At 46.7% G+C, this 27869-nt stretch overlaps 2 protein-coding genes across 19 annotated transcripts in view; one reads left to right on the top strand and one right to left on the bottom strand.

Moving 5' to 3' along the window:
• The first annotated feature begins 294 nt into the window (after window positions 1-294).
• TJAP1 (tight junction associated protein 1) lies at window positions 295-25254 on the top strand. Of its 17 annotated transcripts, XM_069065917.1 has the most exons (16): window positions 295-428; window positions 932-1084; window positions 9161-9418; window positions 9850-9956; window positions 10757-10877; window positions 17205-17352; window positions 17532-17629; window positions 17974-18021; window positions 18807-18969; window positions 20369-20397; window positions 21010-21171; window positions 21267-21333; window positions 21601-21630; window positions 22503-22610; window positions 22787-22870; window positions 23434-25254. In XM_069065917.1, exons 9-16 carry the CDS (start codon window positions 18850-18852, stop codon window positions 24502-24504), a joined length of 1671 nt encoding a protein of 556 aa, XP_068922018.1. In that variant the 5' UTR covers window positions 295-428; window positions 932-1084; window positions 9161-9418; window positions 9850-9956; window positions 10757-10877; window positions 17205-17352; window positions 17532-17629; window positions 17974-18021; window positions 18807-18849; the 3' UTR covers window positions 24505-25254. The 17 variants fall into 17 exon arrangements, with proteins under 17 accessions (XP_068922018.1, XP_068922011.1, XP_068922015.1 ...); XM_069065910.1 differs by lacking the exons at window positions 9161-9418; window positions 9850-9956 and adding an exon at window positions 11725-11882; XM_069065914.1 differs by lacking the exon at window positions 17205-17352.
• A 930-nt stretch (window positions 25255-26184) lies between these two features.
• Window positions 26185-27869, bottom strand: part of LRRC73 (leucine rich repeat containing 73) — a 4157-nt gene continuing 2472 nt past the window's right edge. For both annotated transcript variants that reach the window (XM_069065923.1, XM_069065922.1), the window contains 3 exons: window positions 27667-27767; window positions 26709-26937; window positions 26185-26555 (listed from right to left, as the gene is read on the bottom strand). In XM_069065923.1, coding sequence (XP_068922024.1) covers window positions 26485-26555; window positions 26709-26937; window positions 27667-27767 — 401 coding nt within the window. In that variant the 3' untranslated portion in view covers window positions 26185-26484. The remainder of the gene's footprint in view (window positions 26556-26708; window positions 26938-27666; window positions 27768-27869) is intronic.

The raw sequence follows: 27869 nt of genomic DNA, 5'->3' as shown, positions 1-27869 counted from the left end.
CCTTCCCTGGCTCGCTTCCATTTGGTGCCTAGCAAATAGCCATGGATTTGGAATCAGAGGACTTGGGTGTGGACACCAGTTCTTTCAAACCAAGGGAATGGCTTGGAAGACCTCTATTTGTTCGCAGAGCCCAAAGACCTTTCGAACCTCAAAGTCTACCACCCCATCTAATCATCTACCACCTACTAACCCACATCCTCCAACCCACATCCTCCTCCCTCTCTTCCTCCTCTCACCTCCCGCTCTGCCCCGCCCCTTCTTCCTCAGACCCCGCCCCCGAACAGGTCCCGCCCCCTCAGATGACGCGCAGCTCCGCTGTGCGTGGGGATTCCGGCTGCGACCCTCCCCCCCTTTCCCTCCCAGCGGAGGATTACCCGGCCTGCCCCGCGGCAAGATGGCGGCCTGAAGGGAGCGGGCGGCGGTGAAAAGTTTGTTGTGGGGGCTGGAGGAGTCCGGGCGGGGGCGGGGACCGGGGGAGCTAGAGTCCGAGATTGAGGAGTCGGGGCGGGGGCGTGGGACGAGCTGGAGAGTTGGGGTGAGCGGGGCGAGAGGGGTTAACGTGGGGTTGGAGAGAAGGTGGGGGAGGGGCAGTGGGGGAGGGGCGGGGGGCTCTTCTCCTTTGATCCCCTACTTGCGGCGGGAGGCGAGGGTGGAAGAGCAGGTGTTCTTAGGGACTGTGAGGAAAGTGCTCTTAAGGAGCCGGCCGGAGGGGACCCTTGCAGCTGTATATTGTACCTGAGGCTGGACTTCCCCCTCCCTCTCCCCGCCGGTAGGAAGCTGGGGGGGGGGGTTGTTAGATCCTTTTTACCTGGAGGGACCAGGAGGGGGAGGGGGGCGGGAAACCTGGAGAGGAAAGGTTGGGACTGAGAGAGTGTTGCCTCAAGCCTGCAGAGAAGGGAACTAAAAACATGCACGTGAAACCTTCTTCTAGGCCCAGAGGAACCTTCTTGGAACTCCTGTCTGTGGCAGCAGCATCTGCCCCTCTCTCAGCTGGAAGTCTCAAGGGCTTGGGGGAATGGACAGAGTGAGCGTGGCCACCTAGAAGAGGGGGTGGTGCATTGCCCCATACTCAACCCCAGAGCGGGTAAGGTGGTTCCTCGAATTGAGCATAGTATGCCTTTGAGGGCTGGCTCCTTTACCTAAGGGAGCAGGAAGGGATAGTTGGAAACCTCTGGAAGAGTATCATCTTTTTGTTAGTAGTTAGGTGAATTTGCTGTGGTTAAGGTCAGGAGTTGCTTGCTTGATTTATGGGAGTTGGACAGAGGAGGCATCTCCTATATAAACTGTAGTTAGACTTGAGAAATAACAATAACTCACATTTCTGTGACACATTCAAGGTTTACAAAGTCTTTATATAACTTCATCCCATTCAGTCGTCACCAGGAGCCAAATGGTATTATTTCCATTTTACAGTTGAGGAAATGGAGTCTCAGAGGTTAAGGGACTTGCCTGTGGCAACCCAGTAATTGTTGGAGGTTGAATTTCAAACCAGGTGTCACATTACTACCATAGGTTCATTGCCCTTTCCTTTCAGCATACTGCCTCCATAGAAAACACCCCTTATGTTTCTTTGGGTAGTTGCACTAGAAGCATTACTCACATGTGCAGCCACTATACATATACATTGTCTCTCCTGAATCTTATTACCCTATAGAGTTGGTAGCTTGGCTTAAAGTGAAAGTTGGGGGCAATCAAGACCCTTGGGAATTATATAAAATAATAGGAGGTTGAAGTGGGGTGAAGTAAGAAGAAAGACTCATGATTGTTTTCTCCCCGTTCTTATTTCATATAGCTAGCTCTGCACTATCCAGGTGCTTGTAATCTGGGTTTCATAATTATCTAGTCTCTTATCCTTTTTGTTCTTTTTATATGGGTCAGGATTTATTAGTTACTCTAGTAGGGAGCAGGGTTTGGAATAGATAAAGGGGAAATTCAAATTTGAAAGTGTGAAAGGAGAAATTGAGTTCTTTTAAAATTAGGCTTTAGGGGCAGCTAGGTGGTGCAGTCAATAGAGCATGACCCAGGAGTCAGGAGGATCTGAGTTCAAATTTGGCCTCAGACACTTGACACATACTAGCCGTGTGACTTTGGGCAGGTCACTTAACCCCAATTGCCTTGCCTTCCCCCCTCCCAAAAATAAAATAAAATTAGGCTTTAGAATTGTTCATTCAGTCATATGGTCTCCTTCTGACTCCCTAGTCACCTCTTTAGCCACTGATAGTTGAGAATTAGTCATTAGATCTGGTTTAGAGCTTGGGGGTATGGTGGTTGACTTTTCCTGTTTGGCACAGGAGAATATGCTGTGGCCTGTTAAAGGTGTCTCTCCTTGTCCAGACCTAACGCTTCTCGAACTCCCCTGTATCGGTAATTTTGTTCTCATCCTATTCATTCTCCTTCCCACCACAAAGCCACTTTTTCCTTAGTTACATTGACTAAATCAAACCTGAGTTGAGGGGCAGCAGACTTACAGGGAAAAGAAAGGTAAAGATGTTACCACTTTGCTTAATTTCCAGTAGAATTTAGTATTTGGTCCTCATCTTTGGGGTTTTGTGACAGGAATGTACCTTATCTTTGGGGTTTTGTGACAGGAATGTATCTTATCAGGCCTAGGTCTGTGGTTTTAACAGGCTAGGAGTCACATAAAACAAGACCAGACTCACATGGCTGAGGTGGCAACATTTTGGTTTCTAAGGATCTGGAAAAAGCTAAAGAACTGGAAATATTTCTCTTAATTTTTTTTTTTTGGAGGGGGGAAGGCAGGGCAGTTGGGGTTAAGTGACTTGCCCAAGGTTACACGGCCAGTAAGTGTTAAGTGTCTGAGGCAGGATTTGAACTCAGGTCCTCCTGACTCCAGGGTCGGTGCTCTATTTACTGTGCTACCTAGCTGCTCCAATTCATTTTTTAGCCAAGATTTTTATTTGGGGGACTGAGGTGGCCTAATATTGGAGATGACTGAAGGCAAAATTTAGGTCTGGCTTTTGGGGAACATGGATCAGCAGCTATCTCCTAGGGACATGTTGAAGGGGTCTTTCCAGTTATTTTTTTTTGACTGAAGGTATAAGTCTATGGAACTGACCCTTCATTTGGGACTTTCTAAGATAGAAATGTAAGGATCATCACTTGACTGTCTCCTCAGTATCTACTGTGTATAAAGAGCCACACAAGCCCAATTCCTTTGGAGAAGTCACAATGCTAATGAAATGGGATTCTCTTCCCATTCAGCTCTTTTCACCATTTAGGGCAGTAGTTGTTCTAAGGCAATCTTTGCTGTCCTGTGTTCAGGAACTATTGAGAAGAGATTTTCTCTCCATATACATTTCTGTCTAGAAGTTTCTGGTGTCTATAACCCTTAAATTGACTCATTTTAGTGTTTTTGTTGTTTAAAAAACAAAAACAAAAACAACCAAGCAACAAATTGTACTATTAAATACATAAGGAATTTCACACTTCCCCTCATTCCCCCAGACCTTACCTCCATATAAAAATAATTGAAAAACAAATGAGATCCTAATGAAGCATGTTAAATAAATTCAAGTTCTTGGATTGTATTGGTTATTAGGAAATAGAGATCTAGGGTACTTGAACCTCAAGCAGATTTAGGCAAATGTCCAATATTATGTTGTTTGTTGTTATATTCTGTTGTGGATCTTGGTCAGATTCTTTCCTGTCCCCCTATTCTCTCCCTCATTCCTCCATCCCTCTCTTCCCCTCCCCTGTCCTCTCCTTTCCCTCCCCTCCTCCTTTTCTCCTTCTCTCCTCCTCCTTTCCTCAGTCCCTCCCTTTCCTCTCCCCCTTTCCTGTCTTTTCTTTCTCCTTTCTCTTGATATGAAAGAGATATGTTTGAAGCTACAGGTCCAGAGGCGTGGCAGGTATTTGGTTGACTGACTTTCCTTAGCCCTGTATTTTAGACTCACTCTTTCCCTCCTTCTGAGTCATGTTCCATCTTTAACATACCCTCTGGGCCCATTTTTTTGCTTCCATAAATGACTGTGCTGTGAGCAGGGTTAGACATGTATTCTGATTGTCCACAGAGCTCCAGATTTGGGGCCCAGTGCATGCCTCTTTTTCTAGTATTCTAATGCTTTCTCCTTGATGTGATGTGATAAATCCTTTATATAGGAAAATTTGAGGAGTTGTGGTTGTGTAATGAATTCCAAGTTATATGGAGTTAGACTTCTCTACTTTCCCTCCCCCACAGATATATAGCAATTACACATCCCAGCATGCTGTACTTTATCTCAATTTGTGCTGCAAGAGCATTGCATGCTGAAGCGTGTTGTTTCTGTGGACTATAACTTTACATTTCAGTAGAGGTCCTAAAACTTTGGGCTCAAGGCATGTTTTAGCACGTGATTTAATTTCAGTATGGTTGTTGACAGAGCTCCCATTTTTTTAGACATAAGTAAACTCACTACATGTCCAGTTCTTTTAGCCTACCTCTCCCACTATCTTTTGTCCTGTGGTGAATTATAGTAGAGACCCCATGTTGAAAAAAACCATGTGTTAAAGAAATAGTTTCATTTTATGGAAGTTAGACATTATCTTTAAGTTTCTGGCTAGTTGCCAATAGAATTTTTGAATCAGGCAGAGCTTAGACTTTGTCCCCAGTAAACTACTTGAAAAAAATGTGAGACTCAGTCTTTCAAGGGTTTGGGAAAAGAGAAGGAGAGGTGATAGTTTATAATGGTAAATCTTGGTGGAAAGAGACCATTTCTTCTGAGTTTTCACTTCTATGTCAGTTCTTTTCTTTTTTTCCTAAGGTTGGTAGTCGAAGATCCAAGTATTTCTCAATTCTAGGGACAGGAAAGGATAGAGGAAAATGTGAATGAATGAATTCATGAAATGGAAGAGGATAGCAGAATGGATTAGAAAACAGAATCCAGCTACTCGTTTAGAAGAAACACTCAGAACACAAAAAATCACTTAGAGTTAAAATGAGGGGCTGGAGCAAAATCAGTTATATTTCAGCTAAAGTAAAAAATTGCAAGAGTAGCAATTGTGATCTTAGATAAGACTGCTGTAAATATAGAAAAGATAAAAAGAGATAAGCAGTGAATTTATGTTATGCCAAAAGACACCATAGATAGCAAAGCAATAGTAATCCTTAATAAAAATGCACCAAATAATATAGGATCTAAATACTTAAAGAAAAGTTTAAATTGAATGAGGGGAAAAATAGTAAATCTACAGTACTGGGGGACCTTAATGTACCCTTTTCAGGCCTTCACAGAATTTAACTAAAGGAAAAATAAAGGAGTTCAAAATAGAAATTTAAGAAAATAGAGATTATAGGTCTCTGGTGAGTACTGAATGGGAATAGAAAGGAATTTATGTATTTTCAGCTTTTCATGGCACCTTTACAAAAATTAGCCATGTATTGGTGTATAAAGATCTCATAAAAAATTAAAAGGCAAAGATACCAAACTTATCATTTGATCATAATGTAACAAAAATCACATTCAATAAGGAACCCTTAAAGTATTAAAAAGTAATTGGAGATTAACGTAATTCTAAACTGATAGGTCAGAGAGCAAATTTGTAGAAACAGTAGAAAACTTTTATTAAAGAAAATAACAGTAATGAAATAACATATCAAAACTTATGGGATACAACTAAAGCAGTTCTGAGGGGAAATTTTATATCTTTAAACACTTCTGTCAACAGAGAAATCAATGAATTGAGATAACAGTAAAAAATGAACAATAACAAGTAAAAAATCTCAAACCAATCAAAGTAGAAATGATAAAAATCAGAGATTAATAAAATTGAGAGGAAAAAGATTGGTAAGTAAAATTGGAAGTAAAGTAAAAAAAATTGGTAAGTAAAATTAGGAATTAAAAAAAAACTAATGAAGTAGAAAAAATATTAACTAACCTGATTAAAGAAGAAAATTATATCAGAATTAAAAAAAAAACAAACCAATTGAAGAAGTAAAGAAATTATCAGAAACTATCCAGTTATATATGCTAATTAAGCTGATAATGTAGAGAAAATTAGATGAAAACTTAACAAAAAATACAAAATACCCAGATTAACAAAAGAAGAGATGCTTTTTCTATGAAACGAGGGAAAAAACCCCAAAATTTAAAATCACAGAAATAAATGTCTTAACAGCATGGATTTTTAAAAAATTATAATTTAACTAAAGTCTAGCTATAAATTGGCTTGCATGGCACAACTCACAAGGATCCTGGCCCTGGTTCCTTATCTTTACCTCAGATCTGCTTTTCCTTCATACTGTCCATCAGCCAGTACGTTTTGTTTGCTTATAAGCCTGTGGAGCATATAGCTCCCTAGCTAGTATAATTCAGTAATGTAGTTGGTGTTCATCTTCTTCAGTCCTTGGATTTCCTTGATGTGATGTTAACCATGGTAGAAAGAGGAGGTGTCAGCGTAGGGATGCAGTATTGGTGGTTTGTGTGTGCATCATGCACTTATAGGTGTTATTGAACAGGTAACTATACTCATGGATGATTGGGTAGTGAATTTTAGGAATACACATATGCTTTTCCTCCCTCTGTATCTAGATGTGTCTAGATGGTCACAGATATGCTCTGGACTGAAAAAGGTTGGGAAATACTGAGAGTGCCAAGAGATAGTTAAATAAACTACCATGCTTAGCAACTTTCAGGTTTTTGAGAAGCTTAATATGCCAGAGAAGGGGTTTAAGTTGCTCTACAGTGACCTAAATGGATGGGTTTCCTCAGTGTAGGTCTTTGGCGGCCCCTGAGGCACCTCTTCCCAGTCTGTGATTTGGCTCTAATATATCTATGTTAAGGCAGTTTGTTCCCAGAAATACTACACCTCTTTATTGTATAACTTCATTGTGAATATAAAACAGAATGGTTAAGGGTAGAATTAGGTGGCATTGTGTGGAGAATAGAAAATTGAGAAGGAATGGACATGACTTCTGGTTTTGCTGTCTTTTTATGTTGTGACCAGAACTAGGCTCCTCTTCCCTGTCCCTTTGGAAGAATGAAGGACACTGTGTCTTAGGAAAGCATTCTGATCCCTTAGAGGAATGGTGCTATATAAACTATAAATTCAAGGGAATAGCATTAATAATAGCAACATTAACATTTTTTATCCAGGGCTGAATTATGTGGTTAATGGCTTCCCTAGCAGTTGGTTTTGACTTTATTTGCCAGTAGTATTTATTTATTTATTCTGCTTTACAGGGCAGGTAGGGAAATGAGGAGGTAAAGCTTAAATCATCGGTGGTTTCTTCCTTGTTATCATCTCCTATAAGGGGATAATATTTGGGTAATAGTGAAAAGTTGAGTTATTTATAAAGCAGATTTTTGGGGTAAAGTGACCAAACTGAACCAGGATGAAAAGGCATGTCTGTCTTTTAGGGGCTTGTACTTGTCTGACTCTCAGTTTCTTTCACTTATATGTGTATATCCTCCAAGGCTCTTTCTTTAGCTCTCCTCTTTGGCAGTCCTATCTACTTCAGTGGGTTCAGTTGTCATATCTTTGCCAGTGACTCCCAAATCCTTATGTCCTAGTCCAGTGTCTTTTCCAGATTCCAGCCTCATGTCTCTCGTCGTCTTTTGGACAGCTCTACCTGATGTCCTGCTAGAAGCTCAAACTTAATGTATCCCAAACTGAATTTATCCTTTTTTAGACAACTCTTTTCTTAAAATTGACTTTCCTCAATTACCCATTTCTGTGGATGGTACCACCTGCCTCCCACTGAACCTGACTTAAAAACTCCCAAGTCCCATTTGACCCTTCCTCTCCCTTCTCTTCATACAGGTAGCTGTAAGGTCCTGGTGATTCTGCCTCCGTTCTGTCGGCACACTCTTGTCAGTATCCTGGCTTAGGCTTTCATCCCTTGGATCCTAGATTTGGAGTTGGAATAGAGAGGTTTGAGAGGCCATTTAGTCCAACTTGCCTTGTTTTACAAATGAGGAGAATGAGGCCCAGAGAGGTCAGGTGACTTGTTTAAGGTCCTACAGGTATGAGTCAAAGTTTGGGTTTGAGCCTGGATCTTTTAATTCTAAAAAAAAATTCTTTTCCCAAGTACCATAGTTCCTTTTGGCTAGATTATTGTAATAGTTTATTAACTGGTGTCCAGGCCTTGAGTCTTTGCTTTATCCAGTCCATCCTTCACACAGCTGCCAAAATAATTGTCATAATGCACAAATATGAAAACTTGATTTCCTTTTAGTGATTTCCCCGTTGCTCATAGCATAAAATGCAAATTGCTTAAGTTGGCATTAAAAGCCACACAGTATGGGACCACCTTATCTTTCCAACCTTATTTTGCATTCCACATACTCAGTTCCAACTAAGCTCCTTATTTCTCAGTCCAATCCTACATTTTCTGTCCTTTGTGCATTCACATCATTATCCTCTATTGGCTATAATGTGCTCCTTTGTAATCTCTACTTAACAAAATCCTTGCTTTTCCTAGACCCAGCTCAGGTGCTACCCTTTTCACGAAATCCTCCCTAATCCCCTACAAGTAAGTGCTTTCTCCCTTCTCAAAGTTTTCCTTAAGTACTTTGTCTTGATATCTTCTTTTCTCCTATCACTTTTTAAAAAATAAGTTCTTATTGATATTCTCTTTACATCACCATAATATTCTTTGTGTCCCTCCCTCTGCACCTCTCAGAGAGCCATCCTATATGACAAATAGTATTTTTTGAGAGGGAAAAAAAAAGGCAGCACAACTGATTGATACATTGAAAAAGTCTGAATGCAAGTGCAATGTGTAACAGTTACTTTCTTCTTTGTATTTAAGTTTGTTCAGGTCAGAGCTATGTTGTTTTTCATCTTTGTATTCCTGTTGTGTGTTTTGCTTGTTGTATAGGTGCTTAATGTTTGTTGAATTTAATTAGATTGAAATTATTCCTTTATTGGAGACCTAGCCTTTGGACCTTCTGGTAAGAGTAGATTATACCTTACCTGTGACTCCTCCACTTTCTTCCTTCTTGGTTCAGTCAGGATAACACCAATTCCTGGGTGCACATGTGAGTGCACATGGATTTTTTCAGGGAAGGGGAATAGTCTTCTATCTTGGGTCAAGTTATTAGGTTTTTATTTATTAGGCTCTTTGCATAAAATAAAGTTGGGAAGGTAGTTTGAAGCCTAAACTGTCAGACAAGATCTTTATATTAACTAGCTTCCCTTTTGCTTCTGTTTCTGCTGAAAGAGAGACAGTTCTCCCTATTCCCTAGACTGGAATTTGGAAGAGTTTTCCAGTGAATGAGGATTTCCAGACAACCTGTTACTCTCCATTCCATCTAAATTTAAGAAATTTGTTCAGTGATGTTTCTTATGGACCATCAGCGATGCGTGACATCCACCTCCTGAGAGTGAGGATGGATTCCAGAAACCTTTCCTGTGTCCTGCTTGTCAAGCCTCCCTCTGCTTCTGGGCTGTTATCCACAGACCACCGAAGAACAGAAAGGTCTGTGTTCTGAGAGGTGGAGAGCTCAGCAAATAGAAAAGGATTTATGGGAGTCTCCCATTTACTCTCTCTGGTGGTAGCAATTGTAACTCTTAGGTAGAAGAGTTAAAACACCAGACCTAGAAGAGCGTGAACCCTGAGAAAGGTATCATCTCCCTTTCCTTGGGCTACAAGGATTGCCAAGATCAGCTCTAGGTTGAAGTGGCAGCTGCAGTCACCACTGCTACAGCATGAGGCTACTATAGGACAGAGGGACTCTCCCCTCCCCCCCTTCCTGCCCAAACACTGCCTGGTCATGCTAAACCCAGACAGGTTTAGTCAATCTGCTTAGGACTTTTCATTTTATTGACTAGGAGTAGTTTAGTGTACTTCTAGGTATCTTCTGCCCAGATTCCCAAAATTAGCACCTGATAAAACCTCTTCCATTCTAGGCCTTTTCAGGGCAAGAAGGGAGTATAGAGAAGGAGAAGGGGAGTTTTGTTTCCTCTGTTGCTTCACATGGCCTGCTGCTTGGATTTACTGTCACCCACTTGAAAAGGTATAGCCACAATGCTTTCATTTGTATAGATGATCCTGGGTGAATGGAATAACCTCCTGTGCGGGGGGATGTGGCATCCTTTTTACTGGATCATTGTTATTGGGAGTAATGGAAAGGACTCCCTTGGATACAGGCTCTGTGCTGAATATAAGGCTTCTATATCCCAGAGGTCCTTTCAGAGTCCATGAGGCTGGCAGGACACTAACCCATCCCCTCCTGGCATGTAGAGTATGGTCAGACACTATCCCATTGTATTTTATTTTCTGATTCAATTCCTGTGTCATCTCAGTTCTGAGGCTGGTTTCTTCATTCTTTTTCTGCTTGTTGTCCTTGTGGGAAGAGAGAAGATGGACTCAGCTGGCATAGGCCAAGTAGATAGATAGCAGTGGCTGGCCATGAGTAGTTTTGCTCCCAGATCCTGTCACTCGACATTTTGGATTGGTATTGTCAGTACTTTACAGCATAGCCTGGCAGCAGTATTTGTGGAGCAGGGAATGGGAAGGGCAGTCCGTCTCTTGGCCTCTCCTTATCTATTCTTACTTGTGTTTGCTCAAGGATTACTGAGGGTTTTTTTGTTTTGCTTTTCAAGCTTTGTGCTAGTTGATTGATGGAGGGTAAGGCCCAGGCAATTGTCATGCTTCCCCTGGGAGTTGTTTTCTGTAGTTCTTCAAACCTGCTGAGGGGGGTGGTCTGTCGGAACCTTTTCTCTTGGGGATCATCTGTGGCACATACCCCTATAGGCGGGGGGAGGAGATAGTTGTGGTATCCTGTAGCTTGGCATACCTTCTCTCTTTTTGCAGCTCCAGAGTTGGGCTGCTCGTAAACCAAGCTGTCTGTTTGTATGGAGAGCCTGGAGGGTGTCTGCCATGAGTCTGCTGCTAACAACAAGAACTGGCTGGTTTGGGAGAAGACACTAACCCCGTGAGTCTGAACCTAGCCACACAATATGCTCCTGATACTTTGTTAGCCAATCTCCTTCTCTGAGTTTTTACTAGAGCCTGGTTGCTTCCTACAGTCTGATGGACTCATGCATTTATTTCTCCCTTAAATCTCCCTTAAGCTTCAAGAGGGAGCCCTTTTCAAGGCTCTGGAGTGGAGGTGTGTCATTTGGAGGGCTGTATCCTCTCTAGCTTGGCACTGACTCCCCCCTCCCAGCTTCCCCATAGTTCCATTGTGCTTCAGTTTTCCCCTCAAGGGTCATTAGTTAGTATCCCAGGCTGCTCTGTAACTTTCATTTTGACTCTAGGGCCTAAAGATTCCCTATAGGCTACAATGACTTCTGATTTCTGTACCTAAGAGGTAGACAGGATTAAAATGGGAAATGGAAAGAGGATTTTCCCCTAGTCCAAATGTTTTACTGCTATCCTAAGATTCCTGTTATCCATGATCTTCATTGGAAAGAATGATGGGTTAGAAATTCCATTATTTTTCCCCTCTGGAGAAAAACAGTTCCAGGCTTTTTCATCAAGAGAAATGTTTGGGAGGAGAGATTGGGGAGGAATTTAGCTTAGGCTTTGGGGAATTTCAGGAGAGAGGAATTAGCCCCTCAAACTGAAAGACAGTGTTAGTACAGTGAAGAGGACTGGATTTTGGGCAAGAAGACCTGGGTTTGAATCTTGGCTCTGTTAGTCCTCTTTTGTAAAATGAGGAAATGGGACTAGATGTTTTCCAAGTTCACTTCTAGTTCTAAATCCTATGAAACGTATCCAGATTTCAGGTGCCTATTTTAAATCATGACTTTGCTCTCTTGCTGTCACTATTCTTTGAGGTGGGTGGTGATTGAAGTTTGACCTTTCTTCACGTCTGGAGGTTGGGGTGGACTTTACCCAAGTTTAACTATAGAAACTACAAAGGAAGACTTAGTCAGAAAGGGGAGAGAGGACCTGGTCTTCAACTTCTACCATTCCCAGCCTGGCTTGTAGATGGGTGAGTGAAAACTCAGACTGGATGGGCAATTTCCTCAAAGCTTTCCTTGTGCCAACTTAGTCAAGGTAGGGAAGAAGAGGGTTTCCAGATAAACGCTCAGTGTCCCCTTGTCTTCTGATGAAACAGTTAAAAATGACTTTCTCATCTTCCTGGTTGCCCTCTTTCCTGCAGCTCCCTCCCACCTCATTCCAGTTCTGATAGTAAGTGTTGGAAAACAGGGTTTAGGAATTGGTGGGCTTTGCTAGGCCCTTCTAGAAAGAGAAATTGATTTTTATTTAGAGGATAGGAAGCAGAAAGTAGAATCTCATGGGAGAATTGTGTGTGTGTACTTTTCTTTGTAATACTGGGGTTGGGATGAAGAAGGCAGGAAGAGTGTGTGTTGGTGACCATTCTGGTTCTGTTCAAGGGAGCCAGAGGGACTTGGAGCTGAGACCCTGGTCAAAAACGTTTCTCACTCTACCCACTTTGGGAAAGAGAAGCCCTGTTTAGCATATGTTGGTACAGGGTACTTTTGGTCTAGTGAATTCAGCATTCTCTGTATTCAGAGTGGGTGCTAAGGTTGGCATAGGGGGCTGAATGATAAACAAGGGAAGCATACATTGCCAGGTGTGTTATAATTTGGTCTTGGATAAAATAGGGGCTACCTTTGTTCCTTTAGATGTTTATTTAGAGCAGAAGATAAGATAGGCAGTGTTTGTGGTGTTTGCTCAGGTGGGTACTTAGAAGTAACCAGCACTGGTTCCAAGCAGCTCAGGGTTACCCTCGATCCAGACATTTCCCATCTTCTTGGGACTTCTGAAGACCTGTCACTTTAGTAAAGCCAGGCAGAAGACCAAACCAGTAGCCTGGGCAACAGGCTAAATTGGATGGTAAGGTCAGTGTTAGTTGGGACAAGCCAGGTTTTTCACTGATCAAGGGGTTGGCCTGGGAGCAGATTGACATCTAGCTAGTACTCATAAAACTAAGCTGATGCTCCTCCCAGACCCCACCCCCACACTGTTGGCTGCCTGCCTGCCACGCGCCCAGGATTGCTGGAGGCTTTGCTCATGCATCTCAGAAACAGCTGCACACTTGACCTAGGTAGGGAAAGGAGAAGGGGGAAGGGTAGCAGGAAAAGCACTGGAAGAATCAACCTCAGGTCCACTGGTGGGGATAGATAGCCAGCTATATGGGGAATGATTATGACTCTATGTGCCTCAGCCCAAAGATTTGCAGAATGGTAGGGTTATTTGGGGACACACCTGAAAGATATCTGACTGGGAAAGGAGCCCCTTCTGTGGTGAATCCTGTTTTGCTTCTTTAATAGATATGCCCCTTAATGTTGAGTGAGGAAGTAGGAAGGAATTGGTGGGGTAATAGGGGCCAGCAGCTTTGGCTTTCCTGGAATTTGGTTAGAAGCAGAGCCCTGATTTTTTTAGGGGGCATCTAGAAATAGTCAGACCTGCATGTAATACAGCCTTCCCTCTAGGGGACTGTCTTCTTGTCTGGCTTTCAGGTTCCTGAAATTTCTGAGTCCCTGACTCTTTAAGATACTAGATTCCCCTCCTATTTTCTTTATGAAATAGCACTCAGTCTCTGTGTGCCTTAGCCCCCAGTTTTTTTTTCTGAATGAGAATTTGAGTGAAGTTTACTCTTAAATTATGCGTTTCCCAAAGTTACAAAGATTTTTGTGGAAGAACGGGAAATAGAATCTAGAAATCAGGAGATTTTGATTTGATTGCTTTTTCTTCTGTATCATGCTGCCTCTAATAGAGATTCAGCTTTTTTTCAGGGCTAAGGAAGCTGAATCAGGGCCAGATGGATTTCTAAAACTTGATGTAGTTATTAGTCTGGAGATGGTTTTGAATTTAAAGGGCCAAGAAAACCAGGAACATTTAGGGGCCCCATTTTCCAATTTAAGAGGATCAGAGAGAGAGATATGGTAGTGGGAGTGGTGAGGGGGACTGGGAAGATCAGGTATTGGGGCTGAGACTGTCCCTAACTACAGTATGGATCTTGTTGCCCTGTCTGGGAGACAGCATTAGATCTGTGAGGAATCCCCGTCCCTGACAAGGGAAATCGTAACCTCAGCTCAAATGTGGATCACATCCACATATTTACCTTGTGCCTTCAAAAGAGGTTGCTTTTTCTTTCTTTTTGGTGGCATCCTTGACATTGGGAAAGTCCATAAAGAGCCTGCCTTAAGGCAGCAGAGTGTAGTTGAGTCTTGGAAATAACTCTGTTGCTCAGTTGCTTCCCCTCTATGTCAGGAGTAAGGGAATGCCAAGGAAGAGCCAGAGGTGATTACATTGCTCCTCCCTATTCCTTAGTGGGCTCAGGGAAACAGGTGTGTCCCATTTCCTAGCATGGGGGGCAATGGTGGCATGGAGACTGTAACAGATTTCTCTTGTCTGCTCACCTCCTCACCCAGCTGTTCTGTAGGTTAGCAGTGCATGTCTGGTCCTATTTCTGATGAAAGTAGACTTTGTTCTTTGGAGGCTGATAATCGTGCCCCATGGGGGTGTAATCAGGGAGAAGGTATTTAATATAGGGCAGGCGGGAACAGGAGGCCTGTCCCAGCTGGCAGATTGCAACATGACAATTAGGTACAGTCTCATCTCTCTCCTCCTCCCTTTACTGTCCCAGCCTATAGACAAGAGGTAAAGAATGAATGTTATGCAGGAGTAGAGTAAAGGGGTGGGAAGGAGAGGGAGGAGCTTTGTATACTCTTTTTCCAAGGAATTGGAAGCACTACTGTGATAGACTTCAAGTGGTAGGTAGACCCAGCTGTGTGTCTGTTGGTTTTCTCCTGGTTGGAGTTGAAGACACCTCTGGGCTGACCCAGGCAGCAAGGATTCTCAGGGTTTATCCCACCTTTCTTTATCAACTATTTTGGTAGTTCAGCCTGTCACAAAACCTACCTTTTTTCTTCGACACAATAGTATAAGTTGAGGTGGTTCAGGAGCTTCTCTAATCTACTTAAGACAACCCCCTTCCCTCCCTCATCACAAAATAAACCCTTATTCTGTGGGACTTCTTGGAACCATCCAGCCTCCTGGGAAGTAGCAGTGGCTTTTGTGGAATCTACCATCTCCCCCCAGCCCCAGCCACTTTTCCTCAGATTCCTTCCAACCTCATGAAATCTATCCTAGGCTGAGCCTCTTCAAGCCAGAATCTGGTACCTGAAAGACTTTTCTTGTTCCAGAGAGTCTAGAGAAGACAAACTGGAGGAGATATTGGGGAGGTCTTGGAGTAATAATGTTCTCCACCTTCTCTCTTGATGTTCCTTCACTGCTCTGCTTCAGCCCCCTTTTTTTTACTGTTTTCCATCTTGCAGCTGAGTTTTCAGATCTTTTTTGCTTTTTACTTTTCCCAGTTGTACTTATTCTCCACAGACCTTCTCTCTTCCCCTTTTAGAATAGCAGGCTCCATTGGTGTATAGAGGTTTACTGCCCTGTCTCTTTCCCCCCAGCAGAACATGATTTATGACTCCTTGTAAGTTCTAGAGTTGGGATATGGAGCCAGATGACCCAGCAGGGCCACAGTGTACCTGAATAGATCTGGGATGAGGATGAGGATGGGAATGGGGTGGCTCCAGCTCCTGGGAATCAATAATTTCAACCCTAACTATAAATTATATTCTCTGTCCAGACAGATTCCCTTTTGATGATCTGCCTGATAATTGTATTCCCTACTTTTCTTTGTGGTAATAGGTTACCCCTCCCCACATGGGACTATATACCAAGCCCCCCTTTCTGCCATTTCGAAGTGTTTTGAAAAGAACAAGTGGCTTCCATGCTGATTTCTCAGGTTTTTTCAACTGATCATCGTGGTTCATTCTCTCTGATAACTTGAGCTGGTTTTAGCTTAGGGTGGGAAGGGGGAAATGTTTGTTCAAGGCCCTTTGCATTTTTAGCAGCTGAGACAAGCTGAGCCACAGGATGTAGATGTAACCAGAGCCAAGGACTATGGGGCTTGGAATGGGGCAGATCTGCTTACAGGTAGGGTTACCAGACACCTGAGAGAGAGAGAGAGAGAGAGACAGACAGAGTCAGAGACGGAGAGCGAGCCCATCCTCCCTGCTTCTGCTCACACCAGTAGCATGGTGCCATGAAAGAGAGATGGGGAGAAAACTTTGTATTGTAGGGAGGAGAGAATTCATAGACTGAGGGGTGAGGGGTGCATGAAAGGACCTGCAGGGAGGAAGTCATTCTTTGGAAGCAGGGGGTGGAGTGACGAGGAAAATGGGCAGGCATTTGGCTTCTCTTTCAGAGGAGATGTAGACTGGCAGGGCATGTTCTCCTTCTTCCCCACAGGTTTAGGTGACTGCTGTGGCTTGACTGCCCCTTCCTTCTCTTTTTTCCTGTCCTGTGCTACTAGCACGTTCTGGGCTGGGTTCTGTTTGCTCGTGGATAGTATTAGTGTTGAGGCCATTGCCCTATGATCTTCCCCTTGCTGCTTCCTGGTCATCTGCCCTGCTGGGGAGTCACCCCTTTAAATCTGGCAGCCTAATGATCTCTCTAGGCCCCTTCCCCCAGGCCTCTTTTTGAGGGATACTGCTCTAGGGGAGCCTGGTGGCGTGGGGGTGGCAGGGTTGTGGCTTGTTTGCTCTCCCACTCCACTCTTGAGGAATGTGCTATGTCCTTGTGGGCCTGCCCAGCATTCCTGCAGAGCGAGTCAGTCAGCATGCTGCCTGTGCCCTGTGGGGACATGCTTCTAGCCCTACCATCAGATGGAACTCAGAGGTTGTGGCTCGTGCCCCTGAGGCCCAGGCCCAGTTCCCCTCAGCCCCACCCTACCCCAGGGTGTGGATTGGGCCGCCCAGACAGAGACCTCACATTACATCCTCCCTTCACCCCTCCAGCACGCTTCTTGCCCTGGGCCCTACAGGAATGCATTAGGAGCACACTGCCGAGTCACAGCCGGGGCATGTCCTGACAGCAGAAACACGTGCTCCTTCCTGCTCTGCTCCCACCAGCCCCCAGATCTATGATGGGATGGGAGCTTGTTTTTTATACTAAAGAGGCCAGTTGAGGTTAGTGCCTCCCCCAACTTCAGGCAGGTGTTGACTGCCCCCATGCTGTAGTTCTGTTCACTGCAAGCGATAATACCCTTATGCCTTTGGAATAGGGTTTGGGAGTTGGGGAAGAGAGGGAAAGGGGAATGGGTACAATTCTCTCTTGGACCTGTCTTTGTTCTCTTTCTGAGGCATGTTAAATTTCAGTTTGCGCTGAGGAAGTGTTTGTGCCCACAGAAACAAGTGGGATAGCTGTTAGGGATGCCCTCTTTAGACTTCTCTCTTCTTTTCCTGCTTACCCACTGGAGATTTCTTGGTTGTTTCAGAGCCCTGAGGAAGCAGTGGGCAGGGTAGGGAAAGGGAGCATCCAGTCCAGAGGCATGTGACAAGTTGAGATCCCATTCTGCCTGTCAGATTCCTTGTCTGGGACATTTCCTCTAGAATTCCATAGAGAAGGATTGAGAACATGATTCAGTAAGACCTGCTTCTTTTCATCTGTACTTTTTTCCATTCACTCCTGGGTGGCAGTCTTTTCTCTAATTCTCCCTAGTGCATATCCTTGGCCCTGGGGACCAAGGATAGGTAAGCTGGCGGTCCTGACAGACAGGTGGCTGACACCCGGTTTCTCCTTTCTTCCTCTTCTTGGATTTCAGGAGCTGTCGGCCAAAGAAGGTGGAGGGGCCCCAGGATGAGGAGAGCCAAGGGCTGACTCCAGGACAGCAGAACGGAGGGAGCTGCTGACAAACAGACGGTATGTCTCTGTAGAGGCCTGAAATAGTAGGCCTTTTGGTGGGGGGAGACTTGGGCCAAGCTAAAGGTTGGGATAAAAGATAGAAGCTTTAGGTAGGAAGCGTTGGGGACTGGAACTGTGAGAGCTGTGATAACTACGTGGTAGATTTGCTGGACCCTAAACCTTTGGGGGTCCTGGAGTCCTCTTGGGTTCACAGTTCCCTCCAAACCCCAGGGGAAGAGGTGGGGGGACACAAGCCCTGTAGTATATTAGTCAAGGCTTATTTTCTGTCTTTGGGGTGGGAGGAGGCCATAGAGGAACCTACATTCAGAGTACATCTTAAACTCCTCTGTTCTTCCTGTCAGAATGCCTGAGTGAATCTCCTTGGTGAGACCTCAGTCTGAGCCCCATAGGTGAGTTGTACTTCTCATTGAAAATATTTTTCATTATTATCATTATTATTATTTATTCTTCATTATTTCCAAGAAGAAAGAAAAAGAATAAGCATCCACAGACACTGGTCCACATATCTTCCCCCAGCTGGGTAAGTGGTCCAAAACCTTAGTCATGGTTTTGGGCTTTTAGGGGTGGATGCTTCTTCCTTAGCAATGACATTGTAAGACACTGCAGCATTCCTTCTCATCAGCATCAGTATTCTCATTTCTACCAATTTGGTGTTTGCTGAGATGGGTCCAGGTCTAATAAGAACAATAATAACTAATAGCTGGCATTTACATAGTGCTTTAGGGTTTGTAATTTTACATATAGTATTTCTTTAGATCCTCACAATCACACTGTTAGGTAGGGGCTGTTGTTATCCACGTTTTACAGATGAAGAAACTGAGGCCAAGAGAGGTCAAGTGGCTTGCCCAAGGGCACATAGCAGCTAAGTGCCAGAGTCACGATTTGGACTCAGCTTTTCTTGACTCTAGTACTGGGTCCCCTGGCTACCAGACTACATCTCATCTTTCCCCCACTTATCTGATTTCTGGACCCAGACAATCAGCTTCTCTGCCAGAACCCTTTCCTAAAGAACCCTCTCGGTAACTAGGTATGGGGAGGGTTGGGGGAAGGGATGCTGTTTTGAGTCCCTGTACTCCCCCCCACCATTGCCTTTTTCATGAAGAGCCTACATCTTCATTTGACTGCTTTAAGTAGTAGCTGAGCATTTCTCTATGTTCGCCTCTTCTCCCTCTAGCTCAGCTCCCTCCAGAAGGTTAAGGAGTTTTACCTCTCCCAGAATGAGCAGTGCAGCCCCTTCTAAGAAGCCATACCGCAAGGCACCGCCACAGCACCGAGAGCTGCGGCCTGAGCTGTCTGCTCCATGGGCTCAGCAGGAGGTCAGCATAGTTGAATGCCAGGTAACCTAGCTTCAGTGGACACTGGCAGGTATAGAGTCCTGGGCAGTCAGCCAGCACTTCCACTGCCTTCACTTCTCTTGGTCGAAGAAGGAAGGTAGAGGGAATCAGGGAAGACAGTGGAAGAGGCCATGGAGTGGATGATGATGTTTCAGGGTGTGCTCTGCCCCAGTATTTGCTGGTATTCAAGCAGCTTGTCCAGGAGTGGAGCCTACCCAAGGGGATTCTGAAGCTTCTGGGGGGTTTGAGTTAGCTCAAGAAAGGTAATCCTACAGAGTCAGTCCCCAGGGAAGGCCAAGGGACCTTAGTGCAAAGCACTAGGTTCCTGGACTGTCCAGGAGAGAAAATGTCGTTTTGGACTTGACCAAAGGCAACGTCAAGAGAGCTACTTTGGAGGGCTATGGCCTAGAAATGACCTCAGCACTTTAAGGGAAGACCTGAGCCAGCCTGAACCTCAGTGGTAGATGTGATCCTCCTGTAGAAATGCTCAGTATAATCTCCTTTTAGAAATGATTATGTACTTTGAACAGGATGGTAATGTAAACTTTATTCCAAAGAGCTACAGTAGCCATAAGAATAAGTAGTTGTAGGAATATTAAATTCTGGTCATAACTCAAGTTAAAAATAAAGTGGTTCTACTAAGAAGAATACTTTCAAGATGATCTAATGTATTTGGAGGTGGGTTTCTACAGAGGATCGTGGTGGTGAGAGATGCAGTGGGACTGGTACAGTTGAGTCCTAAATATGCGTTTCCCCAAACCTCTGCCCCAGAGTTCAGTAGCCCTTCCTGCTACTGTGCTGAACAATCTCAGAGGCTTCCTCTTTCCCAAGGACTTATCTTTCCTTCACTTGGAGTAAAGGAAATTCGCTCCAGTATGACCTGGCCTCTTTCCTCCTGTTCACTCCCCTGCCCCCCCCATGCTTAGGATCCAAGTTTTAGTGTGGCCACACTGGCTTGGGAGAGGAGGCATCTCAGTTCCTTCTTTCTCTGAGCCCTATGTTAGAAGTGTGTGCATGGGAGGACCAAGGCACGTTTTCAACATCTCATGTTTGCTCCTTAGTCACTGACAATAATTGCTCCTTCCCCTTTGTCAGGGTACCAGTTGGCGTAGAGCACTCTATCACTGTTTGTATGAGGGGTGGGGAGTGGGATACATCTTTATGGAGGGCTGGATGAAGGAAGTTCGAGGTCAATATGTTTGGCAGGGTCTCTGTGTTGCTGGCCTCTGGGGTTAGAGGAGAAGCAAAGATGAGGAAGAGAGCATGGCCATCTCCTGGTGGACAGAGCATGGGTGGGTGACTCTCGTCTTCCTGGCTGGCCATGTTAGAGTTAAGATAGAGGATAGGGTGAGCAGGAGCAGGTTCAGAGCTGAGCCTTTGGCCTCTTTTCTTTTGTGCACAGGAGTCCCTGACAGACTCGGAGAGGATGAAGTAAGTGCTGTCCTTCCAGCCCCTCATCATGATTCTTTATCTGCCCCCCTCTTTCATTTTTATGACTCTAGTACTTTGAGCATTGGAGGCATTTGATAATTTTAATTGAATTATTCCCCATCAGCCCCTTTATCCTGGCTTTTGGTTCTGAGGAGAGAGAGAGAATCTTCGTCTCCTCATTTCTGCCTCCTCTGCGGGAAGGATGTCCACTACTGGGCAGAGGGAGGTGACCTAGTCCTGGTGGCCCTTATGCTTTTTGGCACTCTTCTTTTGGGTGCCTAGGCTGGATTTTTAAATGAGTAATAGAGAAGACTGCACCTGGAGGCTCGATTAGTCTGGATGGTAGCCAGAGACATAAGGTGTAGAGTCTGACCCCTCCTCCTCCTCATTTCCTCTTTTTCTTCTCATTCCTGCTTTGCCCTTCCCTACTTCTCAGCTGAGTTCTTAGGACTCTGCTCATGCATCATCTCATCCCTGGCAGAAGGAGAAGCAGCAGTTTGGCTAAAGGTCCCTGCGACAGCAGAGAGGACAGTTTAGGCTCGAGGCCTCCGCCTCTTCCCCCTTACGTGCCTGTGCTCTTCTGATCCTGGGTGCTCGCTTGTTCCCATCCAGGCTCCTGCAGCAGGAGAATGAGGAGCTGCGGCGACGCCTGGCCTCTGCGACCAGCCGGACAGAGGCCCTGGAGCGGGAGCTGGAGATTGGACAGGACTATTTGGAGCTAGAGCTGGGTCAGAGCCGGGAAGAACTGGACAAATTCAAGGACAAGTTCCGACGGTGAGAGTGGGGCTGAGGTGGCACTGGGCACGGCATGGGATGGAATGGGACGGGACAGGCAGGGTTGTTAGCCCTGCCTCTCTTCGTGTGTGTAGGTTACAAAATAGCTACACGGCGTCGCAGAGGAACAACCAGGAGCTGGAAGACAAGTTGCACACATTGGTAACTGGTCACAGAGGGCACCTCCAGGGCACCGAGTCCACCAGAGGGCAGGGTGCCCTAAGACCCCCAGGGAGAACTCTGTGCTCTCAGGGACTTGGGAGCAGTGGTGGGAGGAGGTCAGGAGCTGGGGGAGGAGAAGGGGGATGGGTGGGGGCCCGCAGTGTGTTGTCTGAGTCGGGACTGTCCTAATGCTCACGGCTGTTTCTCTTTTCTCCTCGTCTTCCCTTCCCCCACGCCGCCACTGCTGCTGCTGCGCTCTCCTCTCAGGCCTCTCTTAGCCACAGCTGGATTTTTGCAGTTGCGTCTGAGTTTGTTTTTTCTCTCTTGTACCTTGGCCTTGCCCTGGGACCCCCCTGGGACCCTGGCTAATTACCCTTACCCTCTGCTCCATCACTAGTGCCCTATTCTGTCCCTCCTCTTTATCCCTGTTCCAGGCCCTGTCCTCTCCCTGGAGCAGTGGCCATGGGTGCCCTCTTCTCTCAGGAGCTTTGGAGGGCCAGGGAGCCTTCTTAGGCGGCTCTTGGGGTACTAAGTGATGCCAGTGTTGGACAGTGTCCTCCCTGCTGCATTCCACAGAGATGACTAAGTGGCTTCTCCAGCAGAGGGTCTGGAGCATTGAGGGGTACCCTCAGTTTGTGTTCCTCTCATTTCCATCTCCTGGAGTTGCCGTCAATCTTGCCAGTGCTACAGAAGTACCAGGCTACCTCTTAGAGCCACCCTCACTGCTTGCCCCTCCATCTCCTCCCTCCCCATTCCTGGGCACAGGACAGTCAAGCCTGTGTTTGGAAGGTCCCTGCCTCTGAACAGGTGATGTCAGCTGCTCTCAGTTTGTCCCTTCCCCTTCAGTCCGCCCCCCTCCCTGAGCTAATCCCCATGAGCAGTACTTTGAGTTGCACAGAGGTATGGTAGCCCAGAGACACTTCTACCAGCTCTTTTATGTGTAAGGTGGTAGAGAGCCCACACCCCCTCCCATTCCTACCCTTGTCATTTAGCCAGCTTAGAGAGCAGGAGAGAGGCCCCTGGTTCCCTCTGTACATCCATCCGTCTGTCTGTCTTGTCTACCTTAGCTGTCCCAGCTCCTGTGGCTATCCCATATCTGTTGGGGGGAGGGGGAGTGATTTGAGGTGTCAGCTGATATTATGCTGAGGCTACTTAATCTCCTACTTTAGATTAAGAAGGCTGAGATGGACCGGAAAACCTTGGACTGGGAGATTGTCGAGCTGACCAACAAACTCTTGGATGCTAAGACTACCATTAACAAGCTAGAAGAGCTCAATGTAGGTTCCCCGTGGGCACATGTGCTGTTTCCCTTGGCTGGTGGGGTGGGTGATATGAGCTCTGGCTGTGGAGGCCGTGAAGCCAGTGCCTTCTGGAAAGGGAATCCCTTCCTCCTCCTCCTCTAGCCCCTGTGCTGGGCCCAGGGTGGGCACCAATCTTAGTGCTCTCTCCCTAGGAGCGCTACCGGCAGGACTGTAACCTGGCTGTGCAGCTGCTTAAGTGCAACAAGTCCCATTTCCGAAACCATAAGTTTGCTGATGTGAGTGTGACTCCCTTTGGCCTCCCCCAGCCTCTTCTCTCTCACTTGTACTTCCACGTCCCTCTGCTTTCCCACTTTTCCTTTTCTGCCTATCCCTTCTTTATACTCTGCGGACTCTGTGATTGATGTCTTCTGCCCTTACTGTCCTTCCCAAGGGGGTGGAGAATGGAAGTAAGGGATCTATTGCCATTCCTGAGCAAAGGCAGATGGGGGGATCAGGGAGAGGATTGAACTCCAGGTCTCCAAGCAAGGAGGAGGGGGATATGGAGAGAGCTGTTTGACAGGGACAAAGCCTTGGGGACACAAGGTAAGGAGAGTGCCAGTATCCTTCCAAGTAGGGACCCTAGGACGGCCCCTAGGCTAAAAGTATGAGGGTGTAGTTAAAGCAGGGGGAGATCCTGGAGGAGTCATTGCTGATTTCCTTAAGATTGTTCTGGATCTAGGAACTCAGGAACCCCCTGGGGACAGAGGTTGATTTAGAGGTGTTACCCGGGGTTAGAAGTGGGATCATGTTCCAGTACCCTTGGTTATTCCACTCACTTCTATGTATCTTTCCTATGCAGCTGCCTTATGAACTTCAGGACATGGTTAGCAAGCACTTGCATAGCACACAGGATGCCCCTGGCCCTAGCCCTGCCCCTAGCCTGGCCCCAGGAGCTGTGGTGCCCACCTCAGTTATTGCTCGAGTACTGGAAAAGCCAGAGTCACTCCTGCTCAACTCTGCCCAGTCTGGCAGTTCTGGACGCCCTGTAGCTGAGGATGTCTTTGTGCATGTGGACATGAGTGAGGGGGCTCCGGGCAATCCTGCCAGTCCCACGGCTCCAAGGAGTCCCACCTCTCAAGCCAATGGGGAGTGCTGCCCACCAGGCAGTACTCGGGGCTCATCAGAGGAAGAGCTGCCCTTGCCACCCTGTGAGAAGCTGAGCCCTTACCCTACTCCATCACCCCCACACCCCTTATACCCAGGTCGAAAAGTGATTGAATTCTCCGAGGACAAGGTGCGAATCCCCAGAAATAGCCCTCTGCCCAATTGTACCTATGCCACCCGACAGGCCATCTCTCTAAGTCTAGTGGAGGAAGGGTCTGATCGAGCCCGACTCAGCCCTGGTAGCCCTGCCTCCACCCAGGCTTCACCTCGACCACTTGCCAGTCCACCCTCTGTACCTAGTGCTGTGGCCAGCTCGGCCAGCTCTGAAGAGGATCTGCTGTTGGCCAGCTGGCAGCGAGCATTTGTGGATCGGGCACCTCCTCCTGCCCCTCTGACCCAACGTACAGCCTTTGGGCGTGATGCGCTTCCAGATTTGCGCAATTTTGCTGGCAGCACCTCAGATAATGAGGACACTGGCCCCGTAGCCTCCTCTCCAGTTGGTGAGGGGTGTCGACTTTTGCCTTTTCCCAGCCCACCCCCATCCAGGGATGATGGTGAATTGAACCTGCCTCTGAGCCCTACAGAGGAGCGCCAGAAACTGCTTCCTGAAGAGGGAGGGGAAAGGTCAGGCACCCCTCCTGGGGAGGGGAGGGTTCGATTGACCTCTAACCGTCCTCAGAGAAGCCCCAAGCGGATGGGTGTGCACCATTTACACCGAAAGGACAGTCTAACCCAGGCCCAGGAGCAGGGCAACTTGCTGAACTAGGCCCTCATCACCCCTTCTCCCTGCTAACACCTGCTCTCCTTCCCTGTAACTACATACGCCACCAGGTTGTTACTGCATGGGGGATACTGAGGCATCTTGCTCACTCTAAACTCAGGTTCCCCAACCCTTTGTTCCTTGGACCAGCCAGTTCATGCCATTGAAAACCAGGACCTTAACCTTGGATGCAGCATTGAATCAGTTCCTTCACCCAACTTGAGTTTGGCCATTTCTAAAACTGGGACACCAAACGTCTGTCCATATAGGGCCCTTTAGGCCCTTACTGATCCGTGCTGAGCACAGGACACCATATCTCTTCCCAAACCTTGAACATCCCACCTTTTGGTCTGCACTGGGTGTTTGAGTAGGGTTGGGGTGGGGGAGGGGGCGGAGAAGGTTCTGTCAGTATTTGCCCCCAAGTCTGCTCCCTCAAGGGAGTTTATTTTTGGGGGGAAGGGTTGTTTTTGAACCCCAAGTTTCTATTGGAACCCTTTCCATGGCAGGGGCTATTGCTACAAGTCCTTCCAGTAGAGTTGGCCCCGTGGGAGTAAGGATGAAAGGAGGATGGCTTAGGGCTTTCTGTCTCCTTGGGGACAGTGGGGTGGAGAGAAATCTGCCTGGTCTGGCCCTAGATCCAGGGAAGACTAGAGGTGCCCCTCCCCTCCTTTGGCTCTAGACTGTTACTCTGAGCTTTGGGAAGTTTTCACATTGATGAGTCTATTTTAAAATCAGAAATAAACTATTTTATCGGTAGTATTGTGTCATCTGTGCTACTTGACCCTCCAGACTTGCTCCTGCCTGGTGGTTCAGCCAGACCAAAGGTGTGTCTGAAGGCACTCAAGACTTGATGATGGGACTCCCACCTCAAATCCCCTGATAGTACTGGCAACCCTTGGAGCCCCCTCCTCATGGCATTGCCTTACCTCCTGCCTAAGGCTTCCCTAGTCTTGAACCTCCAGCTAATGTTATAGACAGGCAAAGGACCTTGACAACTTCCCTTCCTGGGACATATGCCTACCCTAGTTTCTAAGCCACCTGAAACATTGTTAGTGGATGGCATAGTGGCCTTTCTTTTAGGACACCCCACTATCAGGGACAAGGCTATCCATCCTTTGATGATGTGCCTCACCTTAAGCAGTCATATGATCTATGATGTGAACCCTTGTATCATTCTTTGGGTGTGGTTGAAGAGAGCAGTCAACACAGTGTGGAAGAACATGCTAGAACTTGGATGAGACCTGGATTCTGTCAATTGGGATGATAGATTTAGAGCTGGAAAGAACCTCAGAAGGCTTTTAGTTGAGCCCTTTCATTCCACAGTTTAAACTGATGCCCACTAGGGTCACCAAGGGAGTAAGTGCATTTTAACCAAGGTGACTGACTACTGTGATCATGGGAGAATTATTAAGCTTCTTATTTAGCTTTGTGAGGTAACAATACTACCTACCTACAGTATTGTCAAGATTAAATGTGTAAAAGCTTTGTAACTGGGCTGCAGAAATGTGACCTGAAAGGATTAGAATGAGTACCAGGGCTGGTGTTGAGCGGCACTGCCCCCTAGTGGTGACTACATTTGGGTTCCTCAGTAGCTCTTGGGATGCAGACTGCCTACTGGCTGCTGTCATTTCTCCAGCGTCTTTCTCAGCCTCTCCCACCCACCCCCAGTGACCATAGCCACACACCAGGTTGTGGAGTTTATAAAATCTACCGAGCCAGCGGGCTGAAGCCAGAGCTGCTAATGCAGCTAGGGGTATTGCCCTGGGAACAAGTGCCACCACAAGGCCATTTAGTCAATCACAGCTACCAGAGCCACCCACCTGCCCACCCTGCGGCCAGGGGGCTACCAGAGCCCTGGGTACCACCCCTCCTGAGACCCTGGGGCTTTGCCCTGCTCACAATGGCATGTGTAGACATGTACACACGGGAGGACACACACACACAGGGGTACATGGAGGTTAGGGGTGAGGGGTGGAATTGCAGGATTCACATCTCAGTCTCAGCCAATAGACTATCCCCCAGTCCTGAAGTCATCAGTACCATCTGAGAGCCAGGATCTGCAGAAAGGGTTAAAAAAAAGGTTATTGAGATTATTCAGAGCCAGGGGTCATGGAGCACAGTGTCTAGCTTGGAGTGAATGAGAATTGCAGGGCCTATTTCCTGTGTTTCACTTTTCCCTTCCCCTGATGTTTCCAGATTCTGGCTCTTACCACTGGGGCAGATCCAGGATCCGCCCCTCTGGCGAGCATCAAGCTCCCCTTCTCGATCCCTGTCCTGGACCCGGACACCGTCTCCTGCTGTAGCTACGGCCTCCTCCTCCTCTTCGCCCTCTGAGAGCAGGTCACAGATCTGCTGCTGCAGCTCTGGGCTGATGCTGTTCTCAGTTAACACCAGGCTCCGCAAAGCCGTGGGATAATTCTCCACCATGTCCAGTAGGGTCTGGGGGGTGATTTGTGGGAGGAAGATGGAAGTAGGAGGGATTAGTGAGGTACAGACACCAATCTCCTACCATCTCTAGCATATGTTGCAATCCTATCTCCTGCAGCACATAAAACTCTTACATAAGCCTGGGACTCTCTTGACCACCTCTCTACATCCTCCTCCCAGAGAGTGACCCCAGACTGATTTCGGGGAGAAGGTGGCCCTGCCCCAGTAGCATTAGGGAAGACATGATTCATAAAGTGGGGAAGTGCCAGATGGCTGGAGATGGTAAAGGACCACTCAATGTTTATTTGGAAGCTTCTAGCGATGTGTTTTGCTTTGGGCACTTATGGAATATTGAATTTCCATAGGGGGCTGATAGACTGAAGAGGGCCCCAGAGTGAGAGTCAGTTCGACCTTGGACAAGCTTTACCTGCCCTCTCTGGGTTTGAACTTCCTCAATTAGAACAGGAAGGGGTAAGACTAGGATAGGGGTGGGGAACCTTTGACTGAATCTAAACTTCACAGAACAAATCTCTGAACCCCCGGACTAGGAGATCAGGATTCCTGGCTGTAAATCCTATAGTTTAATTGTGTGTTTCTTATCCCCTCTGGAGGCACAAGGAAGGTAGGGGAGAGTGTTGTATCCATTCTGTGTTCTCTAGGCTTTTTATTTCCCCTAGTGCCCAGCCCCATGTTCTGCACAAGATGGCCTGAGTCAGTGTGGCCATCTCCTGGGCTCCTCACCTGGGCCGACTGGTTGGTGAGGCCAGTACCTTCCAAGTCCAGGACCTCGAGGGTGCGACTGGAGGCCACAGCCACAGCCAACATCCCTGCCACATGGTCACCTGGAGGGAGACATTCAAGGAGAACTTACTGTCCCCTCCCATCCCTCAGCATCTCCCACTGCCCTAGCAATCACCACATGCCCTACCTCCCCTGCTAAGTGA

The sequence above is a fragment of the Petaurus breviceps genome, unplaced genomic scaffold, assembly GCF_028583685.1.
Source record: "Petaurus breviceps papuanus isolate PSGF00001 unplaced genomic scaffold, PetGlider_PUasm1.0 90701, whole genome shotgun sequence".
Lineage (NCBI taxonomy): Eukaryota > Metazoa > Chordata > Mammalia > Diprotodontia > Petauridae > Petaurus > Petaurus breviceps.
Note: the sequence above shows the minus strand (reverse complement) of the source record. Positions and strands in the feature narration are given on the sequence as shown.